The sequence below is a fragment of the Bombina bombina genome, chromosome 2 (genome assembly GCF_027579735.1).
Source record: "Bombina bombina isolate aBomBom1 chromosome 2, aBomBom1.pri, whole genome shotgun sequence".
Lineage (NCBI taxonomy): Eukaryota > Metazoa > Chordata > Amphibia > Anura > Bombinatoridae > Bombina > Bombina bombina.
The window spans coordinates 1,364,254,388-1,364,269,237 of NC_069500.1; the positions used below are offsets into that span (position 1 = coordinate 1,364,254,388).

Below are 14,850 nucleotides of genomic sequence, written 5' to 3' on the forward strand. Positions count from 1 at the left end.
GACGTCATCATATTATCACCCTGCCTGTCTAGTTATCAAATCCTCATTCTGTTGTTGTATTTTACTACATTGTTATTGTGTGATGATTAAAATATAAATGTGTGCTTTGTGGTTGCGTGATGCGTGTTATGTACATATACGTATATATTGTGATTGTCTCCCACATATGCTGACTTATATAAAGCAGTATAGCATTGTTGTTCCTTCCCAAAAAGTGACAGCTGTAATCTGTTCTAATGATGTTCTTTTTGTACGTAATTCCTAATGGTATATTCTGAGTGAATCGTGATGTTAAAGGGACAGAAAATACATATTTTATGTTTCATGATTCATAGAGAGAATCTAATGTGTTTTTTTGGCCATAATATCAATGCACATGTATGAGTGAATGATAAAAATAATGTATGTGCATCCATTAAGGATCATGTAAGCCTATGTAGATATGCTATTCATGCAAGCATATGAGTTGAATAAATGAAATGCTATAATAGAGGTAAATAAAACGTGTTTCCAATTGTCTACTGTTTGTGAATAATGAAATGTTAAAATTATTTTTCTGTCCGTTTAAATCTGATGTAATTGATCAAAAATATTTGGTATTGTTGATGGTGATTTGTATTTGAAATAATGTAATTTTATATAACAATTTGATGTTGTAGTGAATTTCGCAGAAGTAAAAGCCATAACTCCATAGGGAACTAGTCATTTCTTGCTCTATTTGTCATAGCGGTACTAACGCAAGAAAGCATGAGTTAGTTTCACAATTTTAACGCTGGTATTACAAGTTTTCTTGTCTACGCTTTTTCCGTGCGTTAGGTAAATCTGGTTGTCGCGTGCATGAGCACGTCTTCCCCATAGAAGTCAATGGAGGAGAAAAATGTGTGTAGAAATAAAATCCAAGACTTGTTTTGAGCGTAAAGTGAGTGACGTCATGTCCTTGTGTGAAAAAGTAGCTAAATCGTGTTAAATTCCTACTAAAAATCTGATTTGTGTATGTAATGTGCTGTATATTGTTTGTATATATCGATTAGTGTATGTATGTGATAATATTTGTAGTTATATGTAGCTATATGAGTGTCTGTTCCCGTCTGTCTATGTAAGTCAATGGAAAATGGATTTCTTGGGCTTTTTTTTTAAACACCCGAGATCTCGTAATTTTGATCCGTTCTATTTTGACCTGAAATTATAAAAATAAATATAGTGTAGTGTTTGTATGAGTGTAAGTGTAGCTTGTGTAATGTTTTATTGTGATTCGTGGATGTTTTTGTTCTCGGTATATGTTAACTACTGGGTCTGGGTTGACATTAATGATTTGAGCGTAGATGGATATTTTTGTTGAGTTACGGAAACTCGTAATACCAGCGGCCGTAAAAAAGCAGTGTTATGACTGGCCAACGCTGCTTTTTGACCCTAACGCAAAACTCGTAATCTAGGCGTATATATGGATATATATACTTATATGCACATAGCAATGTATGTGTAGACACATATATACATATACATGAGTGAAACATACACATATAATCAGAAAACACATGCACAAATGGTCAGAAAACATTGCCCACAATAAGCAAAAACAGAGTGTATGTGAACATTTATAAAGATACACACCTATAACCAATAATTGATAACCTTGTATTCTGAATTAAATCCACTAGGAACTTGTGTTTGGAGTTTAAAAATCCAAAAAGACCTCTTGCCTAGCCAGTAGTAATATCCTCTCCCCTCCTCGTTTTGGCAGGTTCACTAATTCAATAGCTTTTCATTTAAATGTTTGTATATTGGTGTTATGTACCTGGACAAAACGCCTACAAAGAGCAGTGCATGTCTCATTCCTACAAATATTACCCAAATGTTCATTAATCCTGGTTCTTACTCGTCTCATTGTGATACCAACATATTGTTTCTGACATTGTGTACATTCCACCAGATAGATAACACATCTAGGTGCATAATTAATACAACCCTTGGTATTAAAGTGTTCCCCTGTCATGTAAGAGGAAAAAGTATGGGATATCTGGAGTCACAAGCATTACATCTTGTGCTACCACACCTGTATGTCCCAAGGTGAGTCAGCCAAGAGCTACCAGTATTTGGTGTCAACATTGAGGCTGATGTTAGGGCCATTGACTATGTTTTCCCCTCAAGGAGTTATTTTTCCCATTTCTTGTAGAACTAAAACCTCTTCCACTAACCTCTTTTATCTTTACTTTCCTAAGGAACCCCAATTTTGTGTTGTTTTATGTTTAAAAGAATACAAAAGAAGAACTGCCAGTTTCAGAACTTATTCTTCTAAACAATTACTCATTTCCTTTACTTTACCCACCTTCCTGTATCTTCTGCATCTATAGCTAGGTGAGTTAAGTGGGTCATGACTCTAGCTGGTATTGAGAATGTTTTCTCAGCTCATTCAATTAGAGAAGCAGCAGCTTCTAAAGCTTTTTCTAACTCTGTTTTTCTTCAAGAGATTCTTAATGCTGCTGAGTGGTCTTCTGCCCAAGCTTTCAGATACATTTTTTTTAACTGTCTAATCAAATTCCTGCTTATTTGGTTTCATTACTCACTTGGCTTTAAACTAGCAAAATATGAAGTCTATGGGGCCTATCTTTCAAGCTCCGAACGGAGCTTGAAGGCCCGTATTTCTGGCGAGTCTTCAGACTCGCCAGAAACACAATTTATGGAGCAGCGATCTAAAGCCCACTGCTCTATAACCCTGTCCGCCTGCTCTGGTGAGGCAGACAGGAATCGCCACAATTCAACCCGATCGAGTACGATTGGGTTGATTGACACCCCCCTGCTGGCGGCCGATTGGCCGCAAGTCTGCAGGGTCGCCATTGCACCAGAAGCTCTTGTGAGCTGCTGGTGCAATGCTGAATTTCGGAGAGCGTATTGCTCTCCGCATTCAGAGATGTCTGTCGGACCTTATCCGCACTGTCGGATCAGGTCCGACAGACATTTGTTAAATAGGCCCCTTAGTCTTTGTCATAAAATTAAGATTATCCTAGTGTTATGAAGGAATAATCTAGATTTTATTAAACAGACAGAGACAAATATTTTCCCACCCGTCTCTCCCTTCCCCTTTACTTCATATTTTATGTATATTTTAACCTTGTGTTATATATTTTAGAACCTAATTCTACAACACCAAACTTCTGAACCTCCTAAGATTCTCAATCAACAGTTACCACTTATTCAAGTTCCTGAAGTTTTTCAAGGTTCATCCCAAGTCTCTCCATCTTCTCATCCCTCCTGGGTTTTGAGGAATCTCTTCAGTTTCAAGATGTTTTTCCTGATTTTGTTTATTATACTTTGTTGTTTATGTCTCATTCAAGTTTTCTCAGAAAGGAACAATTTTTCTTTCCTTAGCATCCAAGAGCAAAGAGGAGGAATTTTGGATGTATGGTTATTATATGGTTCATGGGACATACCCGACTGGTCACTATTTGGTATTGTTACTCAGGGACTATTTTCTCTGTTGGACTCTTTGCTTTCCACTGTTTATGTTTTTCTTGTTTAATGTTATTATGCTTTTAATTGCTATCCGAGCAGTAAAAGAAAAGAAAAATCTAAATATTTGTCTGTCTGTTTAATAAAATCTACATGATTCCTTCATAACACTAGGATAATCATAATTCTTTTTGAATATTTTTTCCAGTTCAGAGGTGACAAAATAAAGTTTTGTGAAAAAAAGTTGGAAATCTGATCAAACACTATCGGCTAGATTTAGAGTTTTGTCAGTAACGACCCGCGTAGCTAACGCTGTCTTTTTTCTGGCCGCACCTTTAAAATAACTCTGGTATTGAGAGTCCACAGAATGGCTGCGTTAGGCTCCAAAAAGGGAGCGTACAGGCATATTTAACGCCACTGCAACTCTCGATACCAGAGTTGCTTACGGACGCGGCCAGCCTCAAAAACGTGCTCGTGCACGATTCCCCCATAGAAAACAATGGGGCTGTTTGAGCTGAAAAAAAACCTAACACCTGCAAAAAAGCCGCGTTCAGCTCCTAACGCAGCCCCATTGTTGTCTATGGGGAAACACTTCCTACGTCTGCACCTAACACCCTAACATGTACCCCGAGTCTAAACACCCCTAACCTTACACTTATTAACCCCTAATCTGCCGCCCCCGCTATCGCTGACCCCTGCATATTATTATTAACCCCTAATCTGCCGCTCCGTAAACCACCGCTACGTACATTATCCCTATGTACCCCTAATCTGCTGCCCTAACATCGCCGACCCCTATATTATATTTATTAACCCCTAATCTGCCCCCCACAACGTCGCCGCCAGCTACCTACACTTATTAACCAGTAATCTGCCGAGCGGACCGCACCGCTATCATAATAAAGTTATTAACCCCTAATCCGCCTCACTAACCCTATAATAAATAGTATTAACCCCTAATCTGCCCTCCCTAACATCGCCGACACCTAACTTCAAACATTAACCCCTAATCTGCCGACTGGAGCTTACCGCTATTCTAATAAATGTATTAACCCCTAAAGCTAAGTCTAACCCTAACACTAACACCCCCCTAAGTTAAATATAATTTAAATCTAACGAAATTAATTAACTCTTATGAAATAACTTATTCCTATTTAAAGCTAAATACTTACCTGTAAAATAAACCCTAATATAGCTACAATATAACGAATAATTACATTGTAGCTATTTTAGGATTAATATTTATTTTACAGGCAACTTTGTAATTATTTTAACCAGGTACAAAAGCTATTAAATAGTTAAGAACTATTTAATAGTTACCTAGTTAAAATAATAACAAAATTACCTGTAAAATAAATCCTAACCTAAGTTAAAATTAAACCTAACACTATACTATCATTAAATTAATTAAATAAAATACCTACAATTATCTACAATTAAACCTAACACTACACTATCAATAAATAAATTAAATACAATTCCTACAAATAACTACAATTAAATAAACTAACTAAAGTACAAAAAATAAAAAAGAACTAAGTTACAAAAAATAAAAAAATATTTACAAACATTAGAAAAAATTACAACAATTTTAAACTAATTACACCTACTCTAAGCCCCCTAATAAAATAACAAAGACCCCCAAAATAAAAAAATGCCCTACCCTATTCTAAATTACTAAAGTTCAAAGCTCTTTTACCTTACCAGCCCTGAACAGGGCCCTTTGCGGGGCATGCCCCAAGAAATTCAGCTCTTTTGCCTGTAAAAAAACACATACAATACCCCCCCCCAACATTACAACCCACCACCCACATACCCCTAATCTAACCCAAACCCCCCTTAAATAAACCTAACACTAAGCCCCTGAAGATCTTCCTACCTTATCTTCACCATACCAGGTTCACCGATCGGTCCAGAAGAGCTCCTCCGATGTCCTGATCCAAGCCCAAGCGGGGGGCTGAAGATGTCCATGATCCGGCTGAAGTCATCATCCAAGCGGGAGCTGAAGAGGTCCATGATCCGGCTGAAGTCATCATCCAAGCGGGAGCTGAAGAGGTCCATGATCCGGCTGAAGTCTTCTATCAACGGCATCTTCAATCTTCTTTCTTCCGGATCCATCTTGCAGACCTCCGACGCGGAACATCCTGCTGGCCCGACGGACTACCGACGAATGAAGGCTCCTTTAAGGGACGTCATCCAAGATGGCGTCCCTCGAATTCCGATTGGCTGATAGGATTCTATCAGCCAATCGGAATTAAGGTAGGAAAATTCTGATTGGCTGATGGAATCAGCCAATCAGAATCAAGTTCAATCCGATTGGCTGATCCGATCAGCCAATCAGATTGAGCTCGCATTCTATTGGCTGTTCCGATCACGTTCCTTAAAGGAACCGTCATTCGTCGGGAAGTCGTCGTCGGAAGAAGATGGGTCCGCGGTGGAGGTCTTCAAGATGGAGCCGGTCCTCATCGGATGAAGATAGAAGATGCCGCTTGGAAGAAGATGGTTGCCGGTCCGGATCTACTCTTCTTCCCGGATAGGATGAAGACTTTGGACCCTCTTCTGGACTTCTTCAGCCGTCGGATGATGGATGTCTAGCCCCCTCTTGGGTTGGATGAAGATATTGGAGCCAGGACGGATCGGTGTGATACCCGGTGAGGTGAAGACAAGGTAGGAAGATCTTCAGGGGCTTAGTGTTAGGTTTATTTAAGGGGGGTTTGGGTTAGATTAGGGGTATGTGGGTGGTGGGTTGTAATGTTGGGGGGGGGTAATGTATGTGTTTTTTTTACAGGCAAAAGAGCTGAATTCTTTGGGGCATGCCCCGCAAAGGGCCCTGTTCAGGGCTGGTAAGGTAAAAAGAGCTTTGAACTTTAGTAATTTAGAATAGGGTAGGGCATTTTTTTATTTTGGGGGTCTTTGTTATTTTATTAGGGGGCTTAGAGTAGGTGTAATTAGTTTAAAATTGTTGTAATTTTTTCTAATGTTTGTAAATATTTTTTTATTTTTTGTAACTTAGTTCTTTTTTATTTTTTGTACTTTAGTTAGTTTATTTAATTGTAGTTATTTGTAGGAATTGTATTTAATTTATTTATTGATAGTGTAGTGTTAGGTTTAATTGTAGATAATTGTAGGTATTTTATTTAATTAATTTAATGATAGTATAGTGTTAGGTTTAATTGTAACTTAGGTTAGGATTTATTTTACAGGTAATTTTGTTATTATTTTAACTAGGTAACTATTAAATAGTTCTTAACTATTTAATAGCTATTGTACCTGGTTAAAATAATTACAAAGTTGCCTGTAAAATAAATATTAATCCTAAAATAGCTACAATGTAATTATTCGTTATATTGTAGCTATATTAGGGTTTATTTTACAGGTAAGTATTTAGCTTTAAATAGGAATAAGTTATTTAATAAGAGTTAATTTATTTCGTTAGAATAAAATTATATTTAATTTAGGGGGGTGTTAGGGTTAGGGTTAGAATTAGCTTTAGGGATTAATAAATTTAATAGAGTAGCGGTGAGCTCCAGTCGGCAGATTAGGGGTTAATGTTTGAAGTTAGGTGTTCGCGATGTTAGGGAGGGCAGATTAGGTGTTAATACTATTTATTATAGGGTTAGTGAGGCGGATTAGGGGTTAATAACTTTATTATAATAGCGGTGCGGTCCGGTCGGCAGATTAGGGGTTAATAAGTGTAGGCAGGTGGAGGCGACGTTGTGGGGGGCAGATTTGGGGTTAATAAATATAATATAGGGGTCGGCGGTGTTAGGGGCTGCAGATTAGGGGTACATAAGGATAACGTAAGTAGCGGCGCTTTGCGGTCGGCAAATTAGGGGTTAATTATTGTAGGTAGCTGGCGGCGACGTTGTGGGGGGCAGATTAGGGGTTAATAAATATAATATAGGGGTCGGCGGTGTTAGGGGCAGCAGATTAGGGGTACATAAGTATAACGTAGGTGGCGGTCGGCAGATTAGGGGTTAAACAAATTTAATCGAGTGGCGGCGATGTGGGGGGACCTCGGTTTAGGGGTACATAGGTAGTTTATGGGTGTTAGTGTACTGTAGAGCACAGTAGTTAAGAGCTTTATGAACCGGCGTTAGCCCAGAAAGCTCTTAACTACTGACTTTTTTCTGCGGCTGGAGTTTGGTCGTTAGATTTCTAACGCTCACTTCAGACGCGACTCTAAATACCGGAGTTAGGAAGATCCCATTGAAAAGATAGGATACGCAATTGACGTAAGGGGATCTGCGGTATGGAAGAGTCGCGGCTGAAAAGTGAGCGTTAGACCCTTTTTTGACTGACTCCAAATACCGGCGGTAGCCTAAAACCAGCGTTAGGAGCCTCTAACGCTGGTTTTCACGGCTACCGCCAAACTCCAAATCTAGGCCTATGTAAACAATGCATTAAAAGAATATCACAGTCTTTAGAAATAAATTTTACAACCCTTACAAATATTTAGCATTTTAGCACATATGTTGTCATAAACTACAAGGCCCTGATGTTATCTCCTTTGGAATCTGTAATAGATTCTGTTCCTACAACCAATGCCCTAAGAAAGTGATTTGTTCTACCCCCATTGATCTAATGATTTCATCTTGTCTCTGACTGAGGAATTTACAGCTTAGTGTGGGCTGGGCTGGGCTGGGCTGGGCTGTGTGAGAGAATGAATACCTATATAAATTAGTTAGTTGCCATTGTATGTAGGCTAAGCTCTCTCCTCACTCACCTCTCCCCTTCCATTCCATATCTCTCTCTCTCCTTTCCCCCTTTCCTTCCCTTACTTTAGTCAGTAACTACTTATTTTCTGTCTAATAAAAGAAATAATGTCCTAATTTCCTAAGATAAAGGTAATATTAGTGAGGAAACAGTAACTAAAAAGTTAGCAGATTCTACATAACCAGAGGTCTGACCTCTGGTTAATTGTCAGAGCGCTAAGCAAGCTCATGGTATCAAGCTCATGGTATCAATAACCAGCCACTTGTAATGACTGGTTATTAATTGCGCCCGTAAAAGCGACAAATTAGCACTCCACTTGTAATCTAGCCCTAAGTACCAAGTGCTTTTATAGAAAACAAATAGAACTGGGAACATTAAGTTTTGCTAAACGTGTTCATGGAAAGTTGCATCAGAAAACAATTGGAATAAAGCACATTATAAGACAAGATTTAGAAAAAGAAAGAGATGTGTTAAACCAACATGATATTTATTTGTACATACTGTAGTGAGGCAGCAACATTTCACATGGGGTTTCAGTATACATTTTTGATAAATTATTGTATAACCAGTATGTATTCTAGATGTTGCTCAATAGTTTTGCAAATGAAATAAAAGAGGAAGGAAGGTTTTTGTACAGCTCTGTATCACTGTGCAAGGATTCCACCCATGCTGCTGACAGTAATAATCTGCTGCATCTTCTGCTTGCACTCCGCTGATTGTGAGAGTGAAGTCAGTACCAGACCCACTGCCGCTGAACCTGTCTGGGGTCCCTGTGTGTTTGGTGCTTGCCAAGTAGATGAGAAGCTTAGGAGGTTGTCCGGGTTTCTGTTGGTACCAGGCTAAGTAGCTGTTAACACCACTAACTAAACTAGTACTTGATGTACATTTGATGGTGACACTTTCTCCTGGTGACACAGTGTTAGAATCTGGAGACTGAGTCATCACAATCTGTCCACAGGAGCCTACATATTAAATATAAAAAAACAGAAGCATTTGTAACATATTTTTTAGCTGTATATTTGTTATTTAATCAACATTTACTTCATTTTAATATCAGTGATAGATTATTATTATTTAGTCATCCAGTCGACATAAAATGCTACAATACCTTGTAAAGAGAGCAAAAATACACAGAGCAGAAAACAAATCATCTTCATTTGTCTGGTCAGACATAGATCATTGATGCTTTAAGAAAAAAAATGTTTATAGCAGCTGAAATCTCTAGGGAAATGTCACTGGTGGTTTTGTATGCAAAACAGTAATAATGCAAATATTGTCATCTCACATTATAAAATGTTACACCTCACTTGCCTTTATTAAACACTAGTCGATAAACCTGCCCAGAGGGCAGTCTAATTGTTTTTTAAACTACAGATGTAGAAACAACGTATTTTGTAACTCTTCTTTTATATAAATATTTAAGCTACAGGTGTAGCAATACTATAGTTATAATGGACTATTGTCTTAAATATATAAAGAATATTTTCTATATAATAAACTACAGATATAGCCACACTCTCGGCTAGATTTAGAGTTTTGTCGGTAACGACCCGCGTAGCTAACGCTGCCTTTTTTTTGGCCGCACCTTTAAAATAACTCTGGTATTGAGAGTCCACAGAATGGCTGCGTTAGGCTCCAAAAAAGGAGCGTAGAGCATTTTTAACGCAACTGCAACTCTCGATACCAGAGTTGCTTACGGACGCGGCCAGCCTCAAAAACGTGCTCGTGCACGATTCCCCCATAGAAAACAATGGGGCTGTTTGAGCTGAAAAAAAACCTGCACCTGCAAAAAAGCCGCGTTCAGCTCCTAACGCAGCCCCATTGTTTGCTATGGGGAAACACTTCCTACGTCTGCACCTAACACCCTAACATGTACCCCGAGTCTAAACACCCCTAGCCTTACACTTATTAACCCCTAATCTGCCGGCCCCGCTATCGCTGACCCCTGCATATTATTATTAACCCCTAATCTGCCGCTCCCTAAACCGCCGCTACTTACATTATCCCTATGTACCCCTAATCTGCTGCCCCTAACACCGCCGACCCCTATATTATATTTATTAACCCCTAATCTGCCCCCCACAACGTCGCCGCTACCTACCTACACTTATTAACCCCTAATCTGCCGAGCGGACCGCACTGCTATTATAATAAAGTTATTAAGATATCGGAGCCTGGAACGGACGGTCATACCTGGCATGGTGAAGACAAGGTAGGAAGATCTTCAGGGGCTTAGTGTTAGGTTTATTTAAGGGGGGTTTGGGTTAGATTAGGGGTATGTGGGTGGTGGGTTGTAATGTTGGGGGGGGGGTATTGTATGTTTTTTTTTACAGGCAAAAGAGCTGAACTTCTTGGGGCATGCCCCGCAAAGGGCCCTGTTCAGGGCTGGTAAGGTAAAAGAGCTTTGAACTTTAGTAATTTAGAATAGGGTAGGGCCTTTTTTATTTTGGGGGGCTTTGTTATTTTATTAGGGGGCTTAGAATAGGTGTAATTAGTTTAAAATTGTTGTAATATTTTTCTTATGTTTGTAAATATTTTTTTATTTTTTGTAACTTAGTTCTTTTTTATTTTTTGTACTTTAGTTAGTTTATTTCATTGTATTTATTTGTAGCTATTGTATTTAATTTATTGATAGTATAGTGTTAGGTTTAATTGTAGATAATTGTAGGTATTTTATTTAATTAATTTATTGATAGTGTAGTGTTAGGTTTAATTGTAACTTAGGTTAGGATTTATTTTACAGGTAATTTTGTAATTATTTTAACTAGGTAGCTATTAAATAGTTATTAACTATTTAATAGCTATTGTACCTGGTTAAAATAATTACAAAGTTGCCTGTAAAATAAATATTAATCCTAAAATAGCTACAATGTAATTATTCTTTATATTGTAGCTATATTAGGGTTTATTTTACAGGTAAGTATTTAGCTTTAAATAGGAATAAGTTATTTATTAAGATATAATTTATTTCGTTAGAATAAAATTATATTTAACTTAGGGGGGTGTTAGGGTTATGGTTAGAATTAGCTTTAGGGGTTAATAAATTTAATAGAGTAGCGGTGCGGTCCGCTCGGCAGATTAGGGGTTAATAAGTGTAGGCAGGTGGAGGCGACGTTGTGGGGGGCAGATTAGGGGTTAATAAATATAATATAGGGGTCGGCGGTGTTAGGGGCAGCAGATTAGGGGTACATAAGGATAACTTAAGTAGCGGCGCTTTGCGGTCGGCAGATTAGGAGTTAATTATTGTAGGTAGCTGGCGGCGACGTTGTGGGGGGCAGGTTAGGGGTTAATAAATATAATACAGGGGTCGGCGGTGTTAGGGGCAGCAGATTAGGGGTACATAAGTATAACGTAGGTGGCGGTCGGCAGATTAGGGGTTAAAAAATTTAATCGAGTGGCGGCGATGTGGGGGGACCTCAGTTTAGGGGTACATAGGTAGTTTATGGGTGTTAGTGTACTTTAGGGCACAGTAGTTAAGAGCTTTATGAACCGGCGTTAGCCCAAAAATCTATTAACTCCTGTTTTTTTTCTGCGGCTGGAGTTTGGTCGTTAGATTTCTAACGCTCACTTCAGACACGACTCTAAATACCGGAGTTAGAAAGATCCCATTGAAAAGATAGGATACGCAATTTACGTAAGGGGATCTGCGGTATGGAAAAGTCGCGGCTGAAAAGTGAGCGTTAGACCCTTTTTTTACTGACTCCAAATACCGGCGGTAGCCTAAAACCAGCGTTAGGAGCCTCTAATGCTGGTTTTAACGGCTACCGCCAAACTCTAAATCTAGGCCTCTATTTGGACAAACTACTGTCCTAAATAAATACAAAATTTCTTCTATAACCTAAAACCCCCTAACCTAACACCCCCTTAAATTAACCCAAATTACCTAAACTAATACATTCTAAAGTTATAAAAAATAAAAAAAACTAATTTTACAAAAAATAAAAAAAGCCTAACATTACTGAAAATAAAAAAATCAAATTACCAAATTTAACAAAATTAAACTTAATCGCTATGAAAATAAAAAAGCCCCCCCAAAATAAAAACACCCCCTACTCTAAGAATAAACTCTCAGTAGCCCTTAAAAAGGCTTTTTGCAGGGTATTGCCCCAAGATCATCAGCTCTTTTACAAAAATATACAAAGTCCCACCGAACATTAAACCCCCCACTCCCCAAAATAAAAGAACTTAACACTAAAAAAACTAAACTACCCATTGCCCTGAAAAGGGCATTTGTTTGGGCATTGCCCTTAAAAGGGCATTTAGCACTTTTACTGTCCATCCCTAATCTAAATAAAACAAACCCCCCAAAAAAAGCTAAAAAATACTAAATCTAACCCCCAGGTTGGTACTCACGGTTCCTGAAGTCCGGCGGAGAAGTTCCTGTTCCAGGTGGTGAAGTCTTCTTCCAAGTGCAACCTCTTCTTCTTCCAGGAACATCCTGCGCAGAGTGGTGCTGAAGACTGAAGACCACAGAGCTGAAGACCGGCAACCCTGGAACTGCAGACCGGCGAACGCAGAGCCATGGAGCGTGGAAGATCCTCTTCGTACGATCTCTGCTGTACACTGAATAGTGAATTCAAGGTACGCTATTAAAGATGGCGTCCCTTGAATTCCTATTGGCTGATTTGATTCTTCCAATTCAAATCATCCAATAGGATGAAAGCTACTCAAATCCTTTTGGCTGTTCAAATCAGCCAATATGATGAGAGCAAGTGAATTTTTTTTGGCTATTCAAATCAGCCAATAGAATTTCCCTTGCTCTCATCCTATTGGCTGATATAAACAGCCAATAGGATTTGAGTAGGTCTAATCCTATTGGCTGATTTGAATTGAAGAATCAAATCAGCCAATAGGAATTCAAGGGACGCTATCTTTAATCGCGTACCTTGAATTCACTATTCAGTGTACGGCGGATATCGTACGAAGAGGATCTTCCATGCTCCATGGCTCCGCGGTCGCCGGTCTTCAGTTCCAGGGTCGCCGGTCTTCAGCTCCGCGGTCATCGGTCTTCAGTCTTCAGCTCCGCGCAGGATGTTCCTGAAAGAAGAAGTGGTCGCGCTTGGAAGAAGACTTCACCGCCTGGAACAGGACCTTCTCTGCCAGACTTCAGGAATGGTGAGTAGCAACCTGGGGGTTAGACTTAGGTTTTTTTAAGGTTTTTTTTTTTTTGTGGGGTTGTTTTATTTAGATTAGGGATGGGCAGTAAAAGAGCTAAATACCCTTTTAAGGGCAATGCCCAAACAAATGCCCTTTCAGGGCAATGGGTAGTTTAGTTTTTTTTGTGTTAGGTTCTTTTATTTTGGGGGGTGGGGGGTTTACTGTTAGGTGGGACTTTGTGTATTTTTGGTAAAAGAGCTGATTATCTTGGGGCAATGCCCTGCAAAAAGCTCTTTTAAGGGCTACTGGTAGTTTATTCTTAGAGTAAGGGGTGTTTTTATTTTGGGGGGCTTTTTTATTTTCAGAAGTTTTTAATCGTTTATAATAAAGTTTCCTTTTTATTACTTACAATTTCCACATATTTTAGCTGTGATATTACAGCATTATTTATATTTGACAGGAGTTAGAGTGCTTATTAATCCCCTCTCAGGTTCTCCCTATTCCCTACCCTCTTCTTCTGTTAGTGTACTTTTTAACATTTTAGTTATGAGTTTAGTTAAACATTTTTGTTTCGCAAAAACCATAACTACTGGGTTCAGACTGCGTAATGGATCGTTGCGGTATAAACTATAATGCACAACCTGTAATACAGGTGCAATGAAAATCCTGCACTCAAAAGCCATTTTTTAGTGTGGAATGGAGAGTTGAGTGAAGGCTAAAATGCTAGCGTTACAGCTGTAACGCCGCGATTTGTAATGTGGGAGATCTGCATATTCCGCGCGCAATGGCCAATTTATCAGTGGTATAGCTTTACCGCACCATACCACAAAACTTGTAATCTCGCTGAATATGATTAACCCTTCATTGCCAGGAATAATAGAACAATTTCCCTTTCCTTAGCATCCAAGAGCAAAGAGGAGGGATTTTAAATGTATGGTTATTATATGGTTCATGGGACATACCCAACTGGTCACTATTTGGTATTGTTACTCAGGGACTATTTTCTCTGTTGGACTCTTTGCTTTCCACTGTTTATGTTTTTCTTGTTTAATGTTATTATGCTTTTAATTGCTATCCGAGCAGTAAAAGAAAAAGCTAAATATTTGTCTGTCTGTTTAATAAAATCTACATGATTCCTTCATCACACTAGGATAATCATAATTCTTTTTCATATTTTTTCCAGTTCAGAGGTGACAAAATAAAGTTTTGTGAAAAAAAGTTGGAAATCTGATCAAACACTATGTAAACAATGCATCAAAAGAATATCACAGTCTTTAGAAATAAATTTTACAACCCTTACAAATATTTAGCATTTTAGCACATATGTTGTCATAAACTACAAGGCCCTGATGTTATCTCCTTTGGAATCTGTAATAGATTCTGTTCCTACAACCAATGCCCTAAGAAAGTGATTTGTTCTACCCCCATTGATCTAATGATTTCATCTTGTCTCTGACTGAGGAATTTACAGCTTAGTGTGGGCTGGGCTGGGCTGGGCTGTGTGAGAGAATGAATACCTATATAAATTAGTTAGTTGCCATTGTATGTAGGCTAAGCTCTCTCCTCACTCACCTCTCCCCTTCCATTCCA

General features: G+C 38.6%; 1 gene segment (V, D, J or C); it reads right to left on the reverse strand.

Moving 5' to 3' along the window:
* Positions 1-8,751: 8,751 nt before the first annotated feature.
* LOC128647565 (immunoglobulin kappa variable 4-1-like) lies at positions 8,752-14,846 on the reverse strand. The segment is given in 3 exon segments: positions 8,752-9,125; positions 9,272-9,348; positions 14,833-14,846. Coding segments are annotated over 3 exon segments (465 nt in total).
* Positions 14,847-14,850: the final 4 nt, after the last annotated feature.